General features: G+C 45.8%; 1 protein-coding gene across 2 annotated transcripts; it reads left to right on the top strand.

Moving 5' to 3' along the window:
* The first annotated feature begins 682 nt into the window (after positions 1 to 682).
* Positions 683 to 22,585, top strand: LOC131705201 (zinc finger protein 239-like). 2 transcript variants are annotated; one of them, XM_059007452.1, is made up of 3 exons: positions 683 to 856; positions 20,525 to 21,664; positions 21,971 to 22,585. In XM_059007452.1, the coding sequence occupies exons 2-3, from the start codon at positions 20,560 to 20,562 to the stop codon at positions 21,994 to 21,996; spliced, it is 1,131 nt and encodes a 376-aa protein (XP_058863435.1). In that variant the 5' UTR covers positions 683 to 856; positions 20,525 to 20,559; the 3' UTR covers positions 21,997 to 22,585. The 2 variants fall into 2 exon arrangements, with proteins under 2 accessions (XP_058863435.1, XP_058863434.1); XM_059007451.1 differs by having other exon boundaries at positions 684 to 856; positions 20,525 to 22,585.
* The last annotated feature ends 794 nt before the right edge of the window (positions 22,586 to 23,379 follow it).

Below are 23,379 nucleotides of genomic sequence, written 5' to 3'. Positions count from 1 at the left end.
AAACCAAAGGCGGTTAATATTAAATTACTACAGTAAAGGAACTATGTAATTTAGACCTTCTGTATACTCGTGATAATTGTGTATATGCTAGTTAAGTGCATTGCGTTTTGAAACATTTCTCATGAAAATGCACGTAACTGTTCCTATATAGTATAGTAAATTACATGCAAATGTAATGCAAACGGGCTATGCAGCTAACAGGAATCTCTTGTATTTTTAAAAACCCATTAAACATCGTCCTAATAAAAACACTGTTTATAAAATGGCCAAATTAATATCATTTGTATATGTTTAAAAGAGCGAAAAATAAATAAGGCATAATCGACTGATAGGTCTGAAAATAAATAAATACAAAAATAAATATAAATACAAACCTAAGTACGTTAACAAAGTAGCTAGTGTTCAAATGCGTTGCTGTTTCGTTTCTCAACGACATGACTTCATATTATGAAAGTAAAATAATGTTCAAAGGAGATGCTGAAATGTACGCACGAACCGTTCCCAATCCTGCAGTCAATTTAAATGAACAGAAAACCACCAAATAAATGAAATAAACGGACTGAGATAAAAAGCAACCAATCGAGCTGCTCAGCAAACAAAGAGGCGGCGTGAACCAATCAACAACCGGGCAGAGGCGTTTCGAGGCTGACCAATGAGATCGCTGTACTCTAATACGGTTTCCTGCCGCCCTGTAAGGGAGACGGCGGCCTGAAGTCCGGGCAGGAGGAGTCGTGGTTCCTTCAGTTCAGTGTGTCTGCCGACCATCGGAACCGGGGTTTCATTGTCTGAGAGCTACGTGGAGAAAAAGAGAAGAGAAAACAGGAGGGATAGAAGACAGAGAGAGAGAAAGAGAGCGGTGAGTTACTGGAACTGATTCACTACACCCGCTGGAAACCCCGTGTGTGGTACGGGGGTGTGTGTAATGTGTTTATATTATACAGAGGACGGCGAGTTTGATGCACACAGACATTTCCATTATCATTAAACCTGCTAGGATTGACTCCTTTTCCACAGACCAAAGCCGGACATATCCTAGCTCTATCAAAACGGCAGTATACTGTAATACAGTTTGACACAATACCATCAGATCTCGATGCAATCAGTGTTCATGCAGTATGTATGCACAGTGTTGTTCTCTTGATATTTCTAATCGAACTTACAAGCCAGACAAGAAATAGCTATATGATATCATGGTAGGTTAGAGGCTCATTTTACCCGAGACAAGCAGCTGTGCTGATGAGTAACGCTGTAGTAAATCAATGCATTTCTGAAAAGACGATCCTGGCTATTTTTTTTTTTTTTCTTTTTATAAATAATTTCTGAGCCCGAAAGCCCGTTTGTGACGGCAGGCATTGTGTCACAGCACATTTCGCACACCCCATAATACATATTAATAAACGTTATTAATAGACGTTAAAAACTGTGGCACAATGAGTCAAAATGTACTCTGACTTGGTTCGGGGTTTTCAATATTATTACGCTAAATATGCAATGTTTATACATTACCATTGTATATCGTCAGTAACCCATATTGTACTTTAAATGTTATGTATTTAAATGCTGGGGGCACAGTAGAATGTACAGATCGGTGCTAAGCAGCACATTTCTAATAAGAGAGTGGAAATCCTTTAAGCAACTAATGCACCGTATAACAGGACATTTTGGCTGGTATTAAATTTGCTGCCTTGGTAGATTTTGACGGTTTTTGAATTGCCATTTATCACGTAGCACGTTCACAAAGACGTGTCAATTTTGTATTTCTACTTTTAATTAAAAAAAACCAACAACATTCAAATACATGTTTACTTAATGTGTCTGCTAAAACACTATCTAATTTACAGTAACTCGTTATAGCATCTACAATGTCACTGCAGCAACTTGGAGAACAAGAAAGGCCTTCTAAAAACGAGTTACAATATGTATCCTTGTAATGTGGCCCTTCAATGTGAAGATATCAGTAATTTGAAAGGATTACTAACTGCAATACACTTTAATGATAGGCGTTTGCGAACTCCGTTTTAAAACTTAGCTGTGGTTCATTAACATAACACAGCAGAGTGATCAGAGTCTCATGTAGTAATTGTAGGACAGTATTGCACCTGTGAAAACTTTAACAATAAAGCCAGAACTACAACGCTTTAAATTTAAAACTGGGTAATAGACTAGCAACCACTGGCAAAATCATCTTTTTTTATACAGCGCAGAACAAATTTATTTTAACATATTGTTTAGGGACTTTGAGAGACCTGCACGGTGGATAGGAGTGTCTACACGTATTGACAGTAACAATCCAAAGCACATTTGCACCACTGTTACAGATTTTCTAACAAGTCTGGCATAAACAGTTTTGGCTGCTACTTAATTAACCCCTTTAATAATAATAATAATAATAATAATAATAATAATAAACACAAAACTGGTTAACCTCAAAAAGAACAGTCCTACAGGTACCACAGTAGCAGGCACAGTTTACACAGCCTCAGAGTTTCTGATCACATCATAAATTCCAGCTTTCTGAAATCCATTGATGGAAATGTCCGGTCTGTTTTAAATTTTAAGCAAATTGGCTTCATCACTCATTGCAATTCTCATATTCACTTGACATCCGACACATTCTTTCCCTAGTCCAGCGCCTGCTTCTTTAACCTGTGCTGCATACCACCAGTTTGTCAGAGGGCGGGATCGCACACTGTATGCCACGCTATGATTGGTGGAAGTATTATTGGTGATTCAATCCAAACCACCAATAAAGCCAAAATAAATTCCACTCCAAAATGTCCCGTTATACGGTATGTCAAAGAAAATATTAAAGAAAGGTTGGTGTTTCTTATTCGTTTCACTTAAAAGCGGACATTCGGGCGTCCGAGTTTGTTAATTCCTGCCACCCGGACACAGATGCCAATTCCTGGACTGTCCGGTCAAACCCATACAGGTGGCAACGCAGTCATTCTGAGTGCTCTTTTTTTTTTTTTTTTTTTTTTTTAGTCGTTGCCAATTATTTTTATTTTCTCCCAATTTGGAATCGCCAATTATTTTATTATGCTCAGCTCACCGCTACCACCCCTGCGCTGACTTGAGAGGGCGAAGACGAACACATGCTGTCCTCCAAAGCGACTGCTGTCAGCTGACTGCTTTTTTTCACACTGCGGACTCACCATGCAGCCACCCAAGAGCTACAGCGTCGGAGGACAACGCAGCTCTCGGGCAGCTTACAGGCAAGCCCGCAGACGCCCGGCCAGACTACAGGGGTCGCTGGTGCGCGGTGAGCCGAGGACACCCTGGCCGACCTAAGTCCTCCCTCCCCCGGGCGATGCTCGGCCAATTGAGTGCCTCCCCCTGAGGAGCTCCCGTCCTCGGTCGGCAAAGGAATAGCCTGGATTCGAACTCGCGACGCCCAGACTATAGAGCGCATCCTGCACTCCATGTGGAGCGCCTTTACTGGATGCGCCACTCAGGAGCCCCACTCTGGGTGCTCTTTGAAACAGACTGAGTTCGTATTTATATTCATGTTGGGTTAATCAGAGATGGTTATCGGCGGCCCGTCTGTAGTACTACCGGAGATTTTAATTGCACAGTTTGTACCGCTCTGTGCAGCGCCGTCCCGTTTGTAACACGGTACGTGAACTGCATTCTATTAAGCTGTCAGGTGTCCTGTACTGTACGTGCATCGGCGTGGTTAATAACCTCACAATGACCGCTGCTTTCTATACGATCAAAATGTGCTGTGTGTCAGTAGGGTTACCAGATTTCCACACATGGGACTTTTTTTCTTCAATTCATTGAAGCTGTAGTGACTCTGAACAAGCAACACAGACAACACTATCAGCTTTTACCATTTGAAAACGTGATAGAACAGATTTAAAAACATGTGGTGTAAGGCATCCACTTCTCTCACTAACCAAGGGTGGGTGACGATGCTGAAGTTGGCTTCTTATTCTCCAGCTTCTTATTCACATTCCAGCTTCTTATTCGCATACAGCAAATGTAACACGAATTGAATAAGTAATTGGTTTATTTCAAGGGTTAAAACATTTTGGGCCACTTATTTCAATGTTGATTCTCACAGAGGGGGAACCTATTTTTTTTGTATCTGGTTATTTAATTGCCAGATACAAAACGTGATACAACAGACCAAAACACACACAAGTTAACTGCAGTAGCCGGGGGGAGCTGTACAGAATGTATCCTCATACCAATCAGCATTGTTCAGTGTACTCCATTTGAACCCTCGCTCTCGCTGTCATAAAGATTGTTCAGTTCAGGAGAAATCAGAAGGATCGCTTTCACACTCTGAAGCCATTGTATACCAGTATCTCTTCACGGCATGTTTTCCTCTAGTGACGTCACGCCAACTTCGTGCCTCTTCGGTGCGTGGTCAGTGTTTTCCGGAGTTATTGATCTTTTTTATGCTTCTCGTCCAGGGAGATGTCATTTCTTGCCCATTGTGAAAGTAATCGAACTACAGCTCGAAAGCCAAAAAATGATTTTCTGTGCGAGATCTGGACTTGAAACAGCTCTCTCTAAAAACCACAATCAGTAATACAGCTGAGCTGTGATTAAGAATTACTGTCTTGATCAAGACATTTTTTCAGTCCCAGTATAAGTTTGGGTTTGCGAAATCCCATAATCAAGTTATTTTCTGCAAGTCCGTCAAAACACACTGCGCCTGTGTTTCTGTGTGTACCTGGTTCTTACCTGCTGCCCTTTGTTATTGAGGATCACCTTTCTTTTAAATACTAGGTTGGATGATTGATTGGAAATTGATTTGCAGCCACATTCCTCGCACTCAATCATCATTATACCAAGACAGTAACTGCTGTCATTCTGCAGATGAGCCGATGCAGACATAAAGCCGCAGTCCCTCCCTCAGCTTCAGTTTCACATTGAAATCTACTTTCTTGCTGGCTGTTCACTGCATTCTTCCTCGGACTAGGTATTCTGCGCACTCTTCACCTTCAGATAGCAGACCTGTTGGCTTTTCAGGTTGTTTATATTCCCTAAAGGTACTATCAGCTGTAAGTACACAAACCTCCTCCATCCTTCAAGCCGTCTTGCCACTACGTAGTTCATGAAAGCAAACAAAAATAAGAGTGATTTACCTTGTCAATCTAAAGCCAACTGGCCCCATAATCCCAGACACTAAGACAGGACAAGTTTGTAAAATTGACCCTAAACTGAAAGAAATGAATCTGTAATGAAGTGTTAAACCTTTGCTCCATTGATAGGGTTGCTCAATTACCGTGAGGCAGCATGACGATACAATAGTAAAATGCACAGTGAATCTTTTAATTTACATTGTTATTTGATATGGGCGATCAAATATATAGAATCAAATGCAGAACAACTACTAGAGATGGATATTAGTTGACTTCCGCACACAGCGCAGATCGACTGCACTTATTGCAAGCTGGTAACTTTAAACTGTAGTAGTGCATCAAAATCCATTTTGGGTGGGATACATACATGTGGGTGACGTAGAGGGGTTCCGCCTCTGTGAGAATCAACTTTGAAATAAGTGGCCCAAAGCGATTTAACCCCTGAAATACCCCAGTTATTCAATTTGTGTTACATTTGCTGTATGCGAATAAGAAACTGGAATTTGCAATCTCTGCCATGTTTGCCTGCTGTTATTGCATCAAAATCCATTTTGGACCTGGATAAATACACATGGGGGACGTAAAGGGGTTCCCCCTCTGAGAATCAACTCAAATCATTCTCAATAGTCTTCTGTTAGGGGTGGGTTAGGTAAGTATTAAGGCACGACAGGGTGTGGGATATACTCTAATATCCACATCCCCCGGGTGTGGTATAAGTAGGGGTCTACCTAAATCGTGATTTCACGGAAATCATGACATTGAGGGGTCACCGCGAAATTCACCTCTTAGGGGCCAATGCATACAAACAAGTACGGAGAGGGAAAAAAAGAAACCTCGTTTAAATGAACTACTGCACAACGCAAGCACCGCAAGCGACGCAAACTACGCATCTTCCTTCTGTAGATGGCTCTTTTTTTATTCCTTTGCCGTCCCGTGTGCATTGCACTTGAGCAAAAAACAAACAAACAAAAAAATTCTCCAAAGCGGTTAACGTTCTTGTTTACTATTCAAATGACAAAGTTTTAATCAGCCTATCGGTGATTCTTTACTGCTTTTATGTGATCTGTACTGTGCAGGAGGGGGCGGGACAAAGTTGGTGCTGCATTGTTTTGATTTAGGTTGCTAAAATCTAGTTTTCAGCATTGGAGGTAAAATAGTAGAAATGGACGACAAAGAAAGCAAAGTATATTTCGGCTGATGATCGTTTCAAGATATTTCCCAGACGTCTCATTTCTAGGGTTCGGGGGTTTCAGGAATCAACAGATTCTGCACGCTCATCGCAGCAGCAGCTCCAGTCCCATTGCAGGCGTTCAGTCTCAAGATTGTCTTGTACCACGGGCTGTAACTGCTATTAGTCTTCTGTGCTCAAAACTGGATTCTTCCTATGTGTTCAATCAAGACAGGATCCTTCCTTTCATCGCACATGCAAGAGACTCTCTCCATCTGGCTCCAGGCACAATTAAATCATACGTTAGTGGGATCCAGTGTCACTATCGTTTTATTGGCAGTTTTTCCCCTATCTTGCTGTGTATCCCACCAGTCAGTTTCACACTGCAAGGAATCATCAAGCATCGTCTGAGTACAATTTAGCATCAGTAATTGCATCTGGTTCTCATTCAGCCTCTACCATTAGGCACCACACTCTCTCCAAACATTTGAAAGCAAATAATACAATATATCCGTTTCCACCAACTGGAAACCTAGTTTAAACAATAACATTCGGGTCTTTTACCAAATAAATAGTCGATGGTAAAGATGTCAGTGTTACACTCAAGTCATGCGACACTAAGTTCCACACCGCTGTGAAGAGCCGGATCACTACCGTATTACAGTGGAGCGTCACATATCCCACCCTGATCAATTAACCGCCTCGCTAAATAAATAAATAAATGTTAAAATTAGGCTACGAGAGTAATGGTAATGGCAGCAAGTGCAGCGTCCGCGATGGAAACTGAAAGAAAGCGTTGTTGCAATCAGCCTTTTGGTGCGTTCCCCTTTGAGAGACGGGCTGTGTGCAGCAGTAACTTTTCAATACACCAGTTGAGAAAGCTTTGTGTTTTACTCTTTTTTTTTTTTTTTTTTTTTTTGCAATGTGTTTATATGATTAAGCGCACGGTTGCAGATATTGGCAGCGTGGTGTTGTAACTTTTAAATGCATTTTAATTAAACTAAGCAAGCTTCATAAACGCAGTGCATACCGGCTGTTTGTTTAAAATAGCCAAAGCAATATTTAAACCGAGCTTCTTATCGGCTGTTGGCAATATCAAGAAAGAGCGCAAAGTACCGTGACAGAGATGTTAAAATAAACGCTGCGCTCCAAATTGAAGTAATATGGTATTTATTCTACATTATCGGGCTCTGTTAGATATGGGGGGTACTATATTCTATGAGTACAATAAAACATTCTCCACTAAAGCCGCTGCCATCTCAGCAGCAGATAGCCTTTATTTTTTTTTATTTTTTTTCCCCAATCAGTCTTCCCGTGATTCAGTCACCTTTAACCGCATTTTCAGAGGTTCACTAGCCAACGCCTGCGGACTCTGCACATTCACAGCCCATTCTACCTCCCTCTGTCAAAATATAATCACGATACAACATCAGAGCATTTAGGATAAACATTCCAATCGCAAGGGCTCTTAATCGCAATGATCAAATATTCTACCCTGCATCACTTTCTGAAGTCAATGGTTTTATTCTAATCATAACCTCTAGATGGCAGTATAACACCACAAGTTCTATACATTTTAGCAGGTCTACTTTCACTGCAAAGGACGATACATTCATAGACTGCTTCTGATCAAATCAATATGTTTCACAGCAGCCTCCGAGCAACGCATTCTTCATCCTCAAGTTATGCAGCGGCCTCAGATCTTGGCATTCTTCATCTCTGCCCAAAGCCAGCCCCATCTTCGGCTCCATCTAAACTGCCTTTATTATTATTATTATTTATTTCTTAGCAGACGCCCTTATCCAGGGCGACTTACAATTGTTACAAGACATCACATTATTTTTACATACAATTACCCATTTATACAGTTGGGTTTTTACTGGAGCAATTTAGGTAAAGTACCTTGCTCAAGGGTACAGCAGCAGTGTCCCCTACCAGGGATTGAACCCACAACCCTCCCGTCAAGAGTCCAGAGCCCTAACCACTACGCCACACTGCTGCCCTTTAACACTCAAAGACCAATATTCAGCAGATCTCTGCGCTCTACAGCAGGCCACCGCACACTACCGATGGCAGTCCACCATTCACTAGTACAAATCACTGCTTCAGTAGATCTCTGCTTTCTACAGCTGGGCCACCGCACGCTACTGACAGCACTCCATCGTTTACTTCCTCAGAGCTCTGCACTGCTCATCAGATCCCTCCCTCTACTCTTAATCGCTCCTCACTACAGCAGATCTTGGCTCCCTCTTCAGATCTGCTCACTGTTGCAACATGCAAAAGTTGCTTTAGTTTACAGCTTAAATCTACAACTGTCCTCCTCCAGAGATTCCAATGCTGCAGCTTTCCTCCAATATTCAGATCGTGGCAACCATTTCCTGCGGGGTCTCTGCAGGGAGCCGGGGATCCTCCGGGGGGAGGAGGGGGAGGGGGGGGGTGATTCACTCCCCCGACCTCAGGTCGCCACGTCAGAGGGGACCCCCGGCCACACTATTTTTTCGCAGCTCGTGTGCTTTTCTACCTTGCCATGTGAAGCGCTGTCCTTCCTTTGCTAGGGCAGCACCAGACCAGTCAAGGAATCCTTTTCTATTCTTCTTTCAACCTCTACGATCGGGCTATTCCTATTGCCCCGAGAGGCGCCTCTACTGAGCAGAGCAACTTTTATTATGTTTTCAGATCCTCAGGAAAGCTACCTTCGGCAAAAGGAGAGCTCATCGGTCAGGATCTCTGTCTATCCTCATTTAAGCGGGGCCCCCTCTAGGCCCATCTAAGAAGAGCTATGGGATCAAGCCTCTATCCTTAGCTGAGCATCGCTCACTCGGCCCATCTTACTAACCGCACATTTCTGCTTCCTCTGCTCTGTCCTTACAGCCCAGTGAAATATACAAGCCTGTTGTTATCTCTACCAACTTAAACTGTTCACTTAATCAAAAACAAAAATGTCATAAGAATATCCGGTTACAAAATTCAGTCAAGCTTAAGTTTGTTACTAAACAAAAGACGGCACAGTTATCGATTCCTGCTTCAAAATGCTGCAGAATACACCTGCAACCAATGCCGGTTAAGCAAGATCAACGCAAATTACAAAAGGTCATTCCCACTTAACGTTTAGAGAGCCCACAACTCCTTGGAGGTTAGGAAGATTGTAGTCTTGGTTTTAAAAAAGTGCTTTTCAGCTAAACTGTTTACATTCAAGGACTTGATCAAGTGAGCTACCGAGAAGGACCTGAGGTGAAGTCAAGCTGCCAAAGAGAGAGGGACAGAGCAGATACATCGCATAGGCAGTTTTGTAACTAACCACGCATCGATGCTGCATTTGAACAGTAATAAATACCCCTATATTTATTAGATTCGTCAGCTTGAAACCAACCACAAAGCATTACTTAGTGTGAATGTTAGTCTGGTAACTGTGCGTAGGCTACATGTACTCTAAACTACTACTAGTAACACGGTGGGGAGCATGACGGACCAAATTGAAATGGTGAAAATGACTAACGCAATTTGTCAAGGCACCGACTAGAGGGGAGGCATGCCTTGATTTAGTCTTTTCAAATAACGAAGACAGAATAAATAAAACAGAGGTCAGAGAGCCATTCGCAAACTCAGACCACAACATGGTCTCATTTGAAGTGTTTTTTAAAACCCCAAAAGTAATGTCTAAAGCTAAGGTTTACAATTTTAGAAAAGCAAACTATGAAGGTATGAAACAGAGACTAACAGAAGTAGATTTGAGTAAAATAGAGAAAACATCCACAGAAAAAGGATGGCTGTTTTTTTTTAAATGTAGTACTAGAGGCGCAAAACAATTACATCCCAAAAGTAGACAAGTCTAAAACAAAATGGCCAAAATGGTTTAATAGATCAATTAAAAAAATATTCAGTGAAAAAAGGCACTTTTACAGAGCATTTACAAGGGACCAAAAACAAAGTACACAGAAAGAGTACTTGGAACTGCAAACACAAGTCAAAAAGGAAGTTAGAAAGGCCAAGAGAGAGATAGAAATCAATATTGCTAAGGGGGCTAAAACCAATTCCAAAATGTTTTTCCAATATTATAACAGCAAGAGAACATTCAAAGAGGAGGTTAAATGTCTAAGAGACACAAATGGCAAAATCATAGACAAAGAAAAAAAAATAGCAAATATATCAAATGATTACTTTTCACAGGTTTTTACAAAGGAGGACACAGACAACATGCCCCACATGTCGACCTGTTCCTATCCAGTTTTAAATAACTTTAGCATAACAGAGGCAGAAGTGTTAAAGGGACTAGGAGCTCTTAAAATAAACAAATCCCCTGGGCCGGAGAAGATCCTCTCAATAGTACTCAAAGAAATGAAAGAAGTTATTTACAAACCGTTAACCAAGATCATGCAACAGTCTCTTGACACAGGGATTGTACCGACAGACTGGAAAATTGCAAACGTAATACCGATCCACAAAAAGGGAGACAAAACTGAACCAGGTAACTACAGACCAAAAATCCTGACTTCTGTTATATGTAAACTTATGGAAACTATAATAAGATCCAAAATGGAAAATTACCTATATGGTAACAATATCCTGGGAGACAGCCAGCATGGTTTTAGGAAAGGGAGATCGTGTCTAACTAACCTGCTTGACTTTTTTGAGGATGCAACATTGACAATGGATAATTGCAAAGCATACGACATGGTTTATTTAGATTTCGAGAAAGCTTTTGAAAAAATCCTGCATAAAAGATTAATTCTCAAACTGAACGCAGTAGGGATTCAAGGAAATGCATGCATATGGATTAGGGAGTGGTTAACAGGTAGAAAACAGAAAGTACTGATCAGAAGAGAAACCTCAAAATGGAGCGAGGTAACCAGTGGTGTACCACAGGGATCAGTATTAGGTCCTCTGCTATTCCTAATCTACATTAATGATTTAGATTCTGGTATAGTAAGCAAACTTGTTAAATTTGCAGATGACACAAAAATAGGAGGAGTGGCAAACACTGTTGCAGCAGCAAAGGTCATTCAAAATGATCTAGACAGCATTCAGAACTGGGCAGACACATGGTAAATGACATTTAATAGAGAAAAGTGTAAAGTATTGCATGCAGGCAATAAAAGTGTGCATTATAAATATCATATGGGAGATACTGAAATTGAAGAAGGGAACTATGAAAAAGACCTAGGAGTTTATGTTGACTCAGAAATGTCTTCATCTAGACAATTTTATTTTCCCTGTTTCTTTTTGACTTTTTTTTGTTTTTCATTATTTTTGAGCACCTGCGAGTGCCCCTGAACAGCGCCCTCTTACGGGCTCAAGCAAATCAGTGCAACTCACAGGAGTAAAAATTAAACCGAGCAATTGTGTGGTGTTTCAACTACAATTTCTGTCTCCCGTGTCAGTGAATACCCACACCCTTCCACAGGCCTCCTCTCGTTTGTAAACTTTCTTATGTTCTTATTATTGTTATTATTATTTATTTCTTAGCTGACGCCCTTATCCAGGGCGACTTACAATCGTTACAAGATATCACATTATTTTTACATAAAATTACCCATTTATACAGTTGAGTTTTTACTGGAGCAATCTAGGTAAAGTACCTTTAAGCTACTGACTGCCTGGGTTTACATGCACGTGAAAATTGACTCTACAGTGTGACGTTGGCACATGAATACGTCATGAAACAGCAAAAGAACGTCCTTTGGTCAGCATGACTTTAAAGGCAGGGTCAATCGCTTTCTCACGGTAAAAATAGCTGTAAAACCCATGTAAACTGTAGCAGGAATCGTGCTTGTGTCTCACGAGATTTCAGCAGTCAAGATCCTGTTTATCTGGTGGAATCTCACGTTATTCCTCCACAAAGCCACACACACACAGACGAAAGAATGCAAAAGATGCAGCAAATTTAAACCCCTTGTATAGCCTATTTATGCTTGTATAAATGCATGTTGTTAAGCACAACTAACTGAACTTTTAGCCTCTTATTATTATTAATGGTAGTAGTAGTAGTAGTAGTAGTCCTATTTAAGGGCCTAGTAAGCCGGACTACACCCACTGCCCAGTGGCAGTCGGTGCACCGGCCGCCCAATTTAGCACCTCTAAAATAGGGGTGCCAACAAAAACTAGGCCTTAACTAATTAAAGAAAGAACCGGTAAAAATGTCTGTAAATTAAATTTGTAAAACGAAAGGGGAGGTGGTACAGAGCACGCCCCCTAGAGCCCACTGGTCGACAAAGGTGGCCATGTCGCCAGCGGACTCCGCGTGGGCGTGCTCTAACTTAACCCTTGAACGGAGAAGGGCCGTGAACATGGCCCCACAATCAAAGAGACCCTCCCTGATCATCTTACGCTTCCTGGTCTTGTAAATTGCCAGTTTAGCAAGAGCCAGGAGCAGATTCACGAGGAGGTCCCTCTTCTTGGTGGAGCCATGAACAGGGTGCCCGAAAATGAGGAGGGTTGGGGAGAAATGCAGCCAGAACTGCAGCAAAAGGTTTTTCAGTAAAAGAAAAAACGGCTGCAGCCTGGCGCACAAAAAATAAATGTGACTTACCGACTCGGACTGACCGCAGAAAGGGCATGCGGCGTCCGAGTCGGTAAAGTGACGCAGGATCTCTCCTGACGTGAGCGCTCCGTGCAGGACCCTCCACCCCAAGTCCCCAGCTCCCCTGGAGACCAGCGGGGAGTACAGGGCCTCCCACTGGGGACCGACGCCCTCCGGTGGTCGGAGGGTCTCCCGCCTAGCGGTGTCTCGGCGGGAGACGAGGGCGAGGAAGTGGAGGGTGTGGAGCGTCATCTCGTACAGGGTCCTCCTCGACGCGGATCGGAGGGGGGTCGAGGAGAACTGCAAGATCCTGCTCAGGTTGTTCTCGAGGGGAGGCCGGGGGGGGGGGGCCCGTGCCTTGGGTTCGATCAGCAGGACCGGAGAGCCGGGGGTAGGGGGGGGGGGTGGAAGATGGCTCCCCGGTCCTGAGAACTCCCTCGAGATACCTGCCAGAGTCTGGGTGCAACGCTGCTTTGCACTCCTGGATCGCGCGGCTGGCCGTCCTGACGGTCGCCCGAGCCGCCCTGGCGACGAGCGACTCGGGGGTCAGCCACTCTGACCGCTCGCGATCCAGGAGATCCCAGACTCTGGTCACCTTGGCCGAGATCAGCGCGCGCCGCACCGAGGGGGACTCCAACGCCTGCGCACCCAGGTGGGGGTTGTGCAGCAGGGGCTCCAGCAGGAGTCCTTCGCCCTCGGTCGGAACGGCGTCTCGGCCGATAGAAAACATGCTCCGGGTCCTGAGCAGGTCCTGGTAAAAGACCGGCAGCTCGGGGAGACGGATTCCCCGGAGGTCGATCCAGAACAGCTGCCGGTCATAGCCCAGGTCGTGCAGCTGGCGTAACAAAAGTGACGCCAACGTGCACCACTGCGGGGCCGGGTCTGCGTACAGGAATCTCTGCAGGGTCTGGAGGCGGAAGGTGTGCACCTGGCTCTTGATGCACACCAACCCTTGCCCTCCCTCGGCCAGAGGGAGGCTCAGAACCGCCGTAGAGACCCAGTGCTTTCCAGCCCAGAAGAAGTCCGTCAGCTTCCTCTGGACCCTGGACACAAACTCAGGGGGCGGGCTCAGGACGGTGAGTCGATGCCAAAGCATCGACGCCACCAGTTGGTTAATCACTAAAGCCCGTCCCCTGAAGGAAAGCAGTTTTAGCAGACCCGACCATGACCTCAGCCTAGCAGCCACCTTGTCCTCCAACTCCACCCAGTTGGCTGCGACCGAGGTCTCCGCGGGGCTCAGGTGGACTCCCAGATATTTAAAACTGTCCGCGCTCCACTTGAACTGCTGGAGCGCGACAGGGAGGGAGTCCACCTGCCAGGGACCCACCAGTAACCCGGAGCACTTGTCCCAGTTGATCCTGGCAGAGGAAGCGGCAGAGTAGACGCTCTGGCAGCTCTGCATCCTCTCCAGGTCAACCGGGTCGGAGGCCACCAGGAGCACGTCGTCGGCGTAGGCCGACAGGACCACCCTCGTGTCCGACGCGCCGAGCGCCAACCCCGTGAGCCTCCTGCGAAGGAGGCAGAGGAAGGGCTCGATGCACAGCGCGTACAGTTGTCCGGACAGAGGGCAGCCCTGACGCACTCCTCTCCTAAACACGAGGGGCGCGGTCAGGGACCAGTTGACGAAACGCGGCCCGAATCCGAATGCTCGCAGGGTTCCAAAGAGATACTCGTGATCCACCCGGTCGAACGCCTTCTCCTGATCCAGCGACAGGAAGGCGACCGACCGACCGGTCCTCCTGCAGTAGTGCAGGAGGTCCCGAACCAGGAAGATATTATCAAAGATCGTCCGGTTCGGGACCGTGTAGGACTGGTCGGGGTGGATCACGTCTGCCAGCACGGACTTGGCCACGATTTTATAGTCCGTGCATAGCAGCGAGACCGGGCGCCAGTTCTTTAGGCAGCGGAGATCCCCTTTCTTGGGCAGGAGCGTGATCACCGCCCGCCTCATCAAAAGGGGCATCTCCCCGGTCTCGTAGGCTTCCGCCAGGACCCGCGCAAAGGCGGGCCCCATCAAGTCCCAAAACTTCTTGTAGAACTCCACGGTCAGCCCGTCGATGCCCGGCGATTTGTTATAGGGCATCTGACTGAGGGCGTCGGAGAGCTCGGCCAGGGTCAGCTGGCCCTCGAACTCGTCCCGGACGCCCTCGCCGACCGTGGGAAGCCCATCCCACAGAACCCTGCACGCGTCGGAGTCGACGGGATCCGGAGAGAAGAGGGCAGAGTAGAAAGCCCTGGCCCTCTCGTTCACGCTCTCCGGATCCGTCAGAAGGGAGCCGTCGTCCGCCAGGAGGCAGGTGATGTTCTTGCGGTCTCCCTTCTTTTTCTCCAACGCATAGAAGTGTGTGCCGTGGTCCATCTCCCGGAGGAACTGGACACGTGAGCGCACAAACGCCCCCCGGGACCGCTGGAGCTGCAGGTCCCGCAGGGTGCACTTCTTCTCCTCGTACGCGCTCTGCTCGAGTTGGTCCCCGCGAGCCAGGCGGCTCTCCAGATCGAGCAGCTCCCTTTCCAGCCGCTCGATCCGCGAGTCCCTCCGCCTGCTCGCGCCCCTCGTGTACTCCTGACAGAGGACCTTGATCTGCGCTTTCCCCACGTCCCACCACTGACGCCAGGTGGGGAAGCGAGATCGCCTGCCGTGCCAGACCGTCCAAAAGTGCCAGTAGGTGGAGAAATGCCTAGCTGGCACCATGGCCACCGTCACGGCCACCAGGTTGTGGTCCGTGAACGGCGCCGGCCTGATGTCGGAGGAGCGAACGCAATGAGCGTGGTTCCGCGAGACGTAGAACCTGTCGATCTGGGACTGAGACACCCGCCCCTCCCTCACCCGGGTGAAGGTGAAGGCCGAGGCGTCCGGGTGTTGCCACCGCCAGATGTCGACCAGAGAGAGCCGAGCGATCAGCTCTCTCAGGGCGGCCGACGAGAGCGGGTAGGGCTCGCGCCCCCGAGGACCACAAGCTCGTCGGCGCCGATGGTGTTCAGATGGGCCAACATCCGGCGGAAAAACTGGACCCTCGCCGGACCCGAGGACGGAGCGTACGCGTTCACCAGGTGTGGCGGAGGGCCTGGTCTTTGCAGCCCAGGGGGAGGGGGTGGATAGATGTTTTAATCTCCCCCAGGGCTTGCAAGTGGGGCCTGAAGAGGTCGTCCCTCAAAAAAGGTGGCACATTCGAAAGGACGACCCTTGTGCCCAGGCCCGCGAGCGGTTCGACGGGGATGAAGATCCCCGCCACCGTGAGACCCCTCTCAATCGCTGTGTTCGCGGTGGCCTCCGATGTTAGAAAGAAGACGGCCCTCGATTGAGAGGGAGTCCTTCAGGAGGCACCTGACCCCGTGCCTCCTGGTAATATTTTTAAAAGGGGCTGCAGCCTCCCCTGCAGCCACGTTTGCCCATTTTTTAGGGCCTTGTGGAGCTTGCCCACTCATAATTTTATTGTCTTTGTTTATTTATTTATTTATCTAATTTCTTTTTTCAAAAAACAAACAAACAATAATTAAAAATAAACAAACAGACTTGCACACCCCTGCACTGCAATAGTGCAGGGGCACACAGAACACAAAGTTTTTTTTTTTGATAAAAAATGAAAAATAACTACCCCTGTACTCCAATAGTGCAGGAGTAGTGAAATTAAAAATAAAACAAACAAAGAAAAAGTATTTATTTCTTTTTTAAAACAACAGAATAAAAATAAAACAATGAAAAACACAAAGGTTTTTTTTTCCAACAAACAAACGTATTTATTTATTTTTAAATAAATAAACAAATACAAATTGACACCCCCCTGCACTACAATAGTGCAGGGGTAAAAGGAAAATTAAAAAAGAAATCAAAGTTTAAAACTAAAAAATAGTCTTAAATTTAAAAGAAAATCAAAAATTAAACCAAGGGCAAAACAAAGGAGCACACAGCCTGTGCTCCCTGCCTGCCCTTCCCCCACTCTGCACACAGCAGAGATGGGGGATTTTTAAAACAAAACGATTTTTAACACAAAAACTAAAACTATTTACAAAGCTATTTACATAAAAATAAGATCAATAAAAAGACAGAAATAAAACCTTTAAGGGAAAATTAAAAGTGTGGTGCAAATGTGATTTTAAAAGAAAAGAAAATTCAAAGAAAGAAAAATCTCTCCTGCAAGTGCAGGGAGAGAAAGGAAAAACTAAATAAGTGTTTTATTTAAAAATAAAACAACCAGAATATTTTTAAACTAAAAGGTGCACTACTACTTTAGAAAGTTGAATTTATAAAAAGAATTGAAAAATAAAAAGTTGAAATAACTGTTTTTTAAAGTTTTTAATGTGGGAAGTGAGGAGCTCAGAAAAGTGCGACCTCACAGTAGTAGTAGTAGTAGTAGTAGTCGTCATATTAAATGTCCAGTAGGGGGACTACACCAGCTGCCCAAAGGCAGACAGTGAAAAAATTCGCTTTAGCACCCCCTTTTGTTTGGTGCTAACAAAGACTGGCCATTAACTAATAAAAAACGGTTAAAAGGTCTGTAAATTAAAAGTTCAAAACAAAAGTGGGGGTTGGTACAGAGCAGGCCACCTAGAGCACACTGGTCGACAAAGGCCGTCATGTCACCAGCGGACTCCGCGTTGGTGTGCTCTAACTTAACCCGGGACCGGACCAGGGCCCTGAACATGGCCCCACATTCAAAGAGACCCTCTCTGGTGATCTTGCACTTCCTGGTGTTCTAAATTGCCAGTTTAGCAAGAACCAGGAGCAGATTCACTAGGAGGTTTCTCTTCTTGGTGGAGCCACGAACAGGGCGCCCAAAAATTAACAGGTTTGGGGGAAAAATGCAGCCAGAACTGCAGCAGAAGATTCTTCAGCAGAAGGAAAAATTGCTGCAGCCTGGTGCACAAAAACTAAATGTGAGACTGACCGCAGAAAGGGCATGTGGCGTCCGAGTCGGTGAAGTGTTGCAGGATCTCTCCCGACGTGCGAGCTCCGTGCAGCACCCTCCATCATAAGTCCCCAGCTCCTCTAGGGACCAGCGGGGAATAAAGGGCCTCCCTCTGGGGGTTTGAGGGGCTCCCGCCAAGTGATGTCTCGGTGGGAGACGAGGGCGAGGAAATGGAGAGTGTGGAGCACCACCGCGTACAGGGTTCACCTCGATGCGGCGGGGAAGGGGGTCGAGGAGAACTGCAAGATCCTGCTCAGGTTGTTCTCGAGGAGAGGCTGAGGGGGGATCCCACGCTTTTGATTCGATCAGCAGGACCGGAGAGATACCTGACAGAGTCTGGGTGGAGCACTTCTTTGAACTCCTGGGTCGCTTGGTGGGCCATTCTGACGGTCCCCCGAGCTGCCCTGGCAACCAGCGACTCGGGAGTCAGCTACTCCGAGCGCTCTCGATACAGGAGATCCCAGACTCTGGTCACTTTGGCCAAGATCAACAGTCTTCGCACTGCGAGGGATTCTAATGCCTGCACACTTGGATGGGGGTTGTGCAGCAGGGGCTCCAGAATGAATTAATGAATGATTTTTAATTTCACCAACCCCTCCCCTGTCCCACACCTGGGGGACGCGGCAGGAGAGGTCGGTGGAAGGACCTTCTTGGGGGACTGTTGCTGCTGAACCATATGATTCTGGCCCCTCTTTGACAGACTGAAGCACAGTCTCAGGCTGTCCTCAGTCTTTGCAGGGAGGGGATCTACCTCCTTCTACCTGTTCAGGTTCTTCCCCCTCCCTCATTCTTGTCACCGGCATGGATTCCACGTTCACGCTGGTGGTCGACAGCAAGCCGGCCTGCCTGTCGTCTCCCTTCTCCCCATCGGAGAGCCCAGCCTGTACCTTCCTCTTCCCCCTTATGCCATCGGAGGAGACCCCCTTCTGCGTCTCGGTGGGCACAACAGTAACGGTTTCTCCTCCGTTAGCAGGAGGCTCCAAGTCCCGGGGGGGAGAGATGTTTTGTTTTGTTTTTGGGCGGCTTCCTCACAGGGGGCTCCAGTGAGGGAGTCTCCTTCTCAGGGACACCCTCTAACCCACCACTAGATGGTGTGGTGGTGGGCTTTGTTACCCCCTGCATCACTCCCCCAGAGGACTTGGCCGCCACCTTCTCCTTGAGGGGAGGCTTTGCCCTGTCAGCGGCCTTACCCCCCTGCGCACTCACAGGTGGTGCAGAGGGTCCAGCCTCTTCAGGGGCTCCCTCTCCCTTTTCCCCTTTGGTTGTTTTGTGGAGAGGGGCAGGTGTTGCTTTAGCCCCATTAGCAGCTTTCTTCCCCTGCGCATTCCCAGGTAGCGCAGAGGGTCTGGCTGCTTCAGGTGCCTCCTCTCCCTCCTCCCCCATCGGATGTTGTTGGGAGGGGGGCGGGTACTTCTTTAGCCCTGTCTGCAGGCCCCTTAGGGCCCCGGGGGGAGGTGGACTCAGAGGGGCGCGGTGCTTGTGCAGATGTAGCGCCCTGCTTGAGCTTGGGGCACCTCATTTTCTGGTGCCCCAGCTCCCTGCAGTGGTAGCACCGCACCTCCTCCGAGGAATAAAAAAATGATGTAATTGGTCCCCTCGAAGGGAACCACAAAGCTGCCCTCCACCACTTTCTGACCCGCCTGGCGGTGGAAAGATAGTACGTGGCGGATTGGCTGGTCCTTGCAACCCAGCGGGATGGGGTGGATAGATGTTTTTATCTCCCCCAGGGCCTGTAAGTGGGGCCTGAGCAGGTCGCCCTTCAAAAAAGGTGGAATGTTTGACAGAACGACCCTTGTGCCCAGGCCCGCGAGCGGTTTGATGGGAATAAATATCACTGCCACCGCGAGACCCCTCACAATTGCGGTGTTGGCGGCGGTCTCCAATTTCAGGAAGAACACGGCCTTCCCGTACATTTTGGAGGCCGCCATGATGGCCGATGGCCCCACCACCTTGGCCATGGCCTTAACAAATCCCTCAATCGAGAGGGTGTCTCTGAGGAGGCACCTGACCCCATGCCTCCTTGTTATATTTTTGAAGGGGACCGCAGTGTCCGCTGCCACCTGCGCCCACCTTTACGGGGCTTGTTCGGATTGCCCACTCATTTTTATTTATTTATTTTTTGAAAAACAAAAACACAAAAACAAGACAGACAAAAACTACCTACACTGCAAAATTTACCAGTGCAGGGGCACACAAACACACGACATAAAACAAAAACAATTTATTTATTTTTTTCTTAACAAAGGCCTGCCCCTCCCCCACTCTGCACACAGCAGAGATGGGGGATTTTAAAACAAAGATTTTTAGCTAAAAACTAAAAACAGTTGTGTATAAAAGTAATATTTATAAAAACACAAAGATAAGACATGGGTCATGGGTAAGAATATAAATGTAAGTTATTGTTTACATTTCCACATAAGAAGAGTTGTCAGTCTGATGTGTAAATGAAGACAATAACACCTGTTTCTTTAAATGTCCACTATGCATGTTTTCAATGCTCCGCTCCATTTCCGATGGCAAAATGAAATCCTAATTGGCATGGAACGGACACCTTGAAGTAGAAACAAACAAGTGACACAAATGACAGGCTTGTTGATTTTAAACACTTTCGTCTCTGTGTTTTGGGAGGGGAAATGTCTTCAGGCAACAGTTCAGAGGCTATGCATGTGCATACAGGGCCAAAGCCAGCCTAGTCTGTAGTCAAGTGTAAACTGGGCCTCAAATGATAAGAATCTTTGAATCTGATCGAACCTGAGCCAGTTCACGTCCGAGTTGTAAGTCTTAACACACCAATAGAGAACAGATCATAATAATTCATTTTATTTTCTGTTTTCAGGACTGTCTTATCTTGGTCAGAGCCAAGGAACAACAATGGAGTCTGTTTACATTAAGCAGGAGGAGGTTCTGGAATTGGTACCTGTCTGCATTAAACAGGAGATGACTGAACTGGAGCCTGTCCACATTAAAGAAGAGACTGAACTGGAGCCTGTCCACATTAAAGAAGTGACTGAACTGGAGCCTGTCCACATTAAAGAAGAGACTGAACTGAATCCTGTCCACATTAAAGAAGAGACTGAACTGGATCATTTCCACATTAAAGAAGAGACTGAACTGAATCCTGTCCACATTAAAGAAGAGACTGAACTGGATCATTTCCACATTAAAGAAGAGACTGAACTGAATCCTGTCCACATTAAAGGAGAGGCTGAACTGCAGGCTGTCCACATTCAAGAAGAGGCTGAACTGGATCATTTCCACATTAAAGAGGAGACTGAACTGCAGCCTGTCCACATTCAAGAAGAGTCTATTGACTTGTTGTTTAAGGATTCAGAAAACATATTCCAGCCAAAGATATCACATCAATGTACCGAATGTGGGAAGGGCTTCAGTCAGTTAGGAAACCTAACAACACACCTGCGAATTCACACTGGAGAGAAGCCGTATCACTGTACTGAATGTGGGGGGCACTTCAGTCAGTTAGGACACCTAAAAAGACACCAGAGAGTTCACACTGGAGAGAAGCCATATCACTGTACTGAGTGTGGGTTGAGCTTCAGTTTGTCAGGACACCTCAATAGACACCGGCGAATTCACACTGGAGAGAAGCCGTATCACTGTACTGAATGTGGGGAGAGCTTCAGTGAGTCAGGAAACCTAAAAACACACCAGAGAGTTCACACTGGAGAGAAGCCGTATCACTGTATTGAATGTGAGGAGAGCTTCAGTCATTTAAGACACCTAAAAAAACACCAGCTAATTCACACTGGAGAGAAGCCGTATCACTGTACTGAATGTGAGGAGAGCTTCAGTCAATTAAGACACCTAAAAAAACACCAGCGAATTCACCTTGGAAAGAAGCCATATCACTGTACTGAGTGTGGGGAGAGCTTCAGTGAGTCAGGAAACCTAAAAAAACACCAGCGAATTCACACTGGAGAGAGGCCGTATCGCTGTACTAAATGTGGAAAGAGCTTCAGTGAGTCAGGAAACCTAAAATCACACCAGAGAATTCACACTGGAGAGAAGCCGTATCACTGTACTGAGTGTGGAGCGCGCTTTAGAGTATCAGGAAACCTCAATAGACACCAGCGAATTCACACTGGAGAGAAGCCGTATCACTGTACCGAATGTGGGGAGAGCTTCAGGGCGTCAGGGCACCTAAAAAGACACCAGCGAATTCACACTGGAGCCAGCCTCCCTCCCTCCCAGTCCCTCACCTCTCCACCCTGCTTGTTGGAGTGTGTGGAGAACTCTGATTCCTTGTCTCTGTCTCACCCTGCAGTAAATGAAGGGGGTCCCCAGGAGTGAGAGGCAGCCTGAATCCAGAGACACTGAGAAGGGGAGCGTGTCAGACTGAAGGAGACAGACACATTCTTTCACAATGAACTGGAGAGCCCTGGGATTCAGCTCCACTCCTACCCCTGAATTGGAAATGAATCTCACTCCTCATGCGGTGAGGATTTAGGACAGAGTTACAGGGTAATTCAACTTAGAAGGGACACATTGGAAATATATGCCAAGTTTTTTCTCTGAACACTTATATGTGTGATATGAACCCAACATATTAAACAAACTACCGATAACATATATTATATTTTTTAAATGTAATTTGAGCTATAAATGGCATTACTGTACCAATGTCAGTGAGAACAGTGTACGATACAGAAGTGAATTGTTATAAAGAAACTAAAACCAACAATGTCTTCATGTGTGGCTGCAGTATATCCTTCATCTAACTAGAATGGCCTCGAAAATATGGAGAAAATGCTGTTTTGAATTTGAATGAATGAATCTGCTTTGAGTGTTTTAAAGACTGAGAAACCCCAAGCTATACTGGAGCCCTGCTTCAGTGCAATGGGATTGAAATACAAATAAAATTCCTATCATTTTTTTTTAATGGGTAGATTTTTGTATGTGCGATTAAGACAGCCTCACAATAGTAGAGCTCTATAAATATACTGTAAAACATGAAAGGGTTATAAGCAAACAATTTTCACTGATTTTGCATTTGTTAACCTGCAAAACATACATGCTGCAACATTACCATTATTACTACATTCATACTTTATACAGTCTATGAATAATTAATACAAACAATCTGCAGAATGAAGTTGCCTCAGACTGTTTGACAGTAACAGAGCTGGTGCTTTTGTGGAATCACTATTAGCTGTTTATTCCTTTTGCGCAAAATATGGCTTGTTTTGCTTGTATTTTGTATTGGTATGCTGTCATTAGAGTGACAATAAAGTACATCCTAAGGCAATTGTTGCTATTTAGAAAGGGTTTTATTGAAATTGAGTTTCAGTTCCTGTGCGTTTTACAGTATCTCTGTATATACAGGGCACGTTATCTTTTTTCCCATTATCTCTATTTGTCTTTTTTTTCTTTTTTTTTTTTTTAAACTGTCAATGATTCCTGAGAGACTTGCGGTGGAACCGAACAAATCCAAGGGAGACATTGAAAAATACAAGCTTGCCAAAGGGGGAGATGCTGCTGCAGGTTTGATAATATTGGCTTCATGAAATGAGAAATTTAATTCCCTCTGTATCATGGAATTCCTTTGCTAGTGTCTCATGATGTAAGCCCTGGAGTATGGGCTCAGTCTTCATGAAATGAGAAATGGAATTCCTTTGCTAGTGTATCATGATGTAAGCCCTGGAGTGTGGGCTCAGTCTTCTCTGCTGCCTGCTT

Source organism: Acipenser ruthenus, chromosome 35 (genome assembly GCF_902713425.1).
Source record: "Acipenser ruthenus chromosome 35, fAciRut3.2 maternal haplotype, whole genome shotgun sequence".
In the NCBI taxonomy this organism is placed as follows: Eukaryota; Metazoa; Chordata; class Actinopteri; order Acipenseriformes; family Acipenseridae; genus Acipenser; species Acipenser ruthenus.
This window is presented reverse-complemented; position numbering and strand designations above follow the sequence as displayed.

Excerpts from the sequence above, each read along its gene's own strand:
- LOC131705201 (XM_059007451.1), top strand. The coding sequence starts at position 20,560 with ATGGAGTCTGTTTACATTAAGCAGGAGGAGGTTCTGGAATTGGTACCT.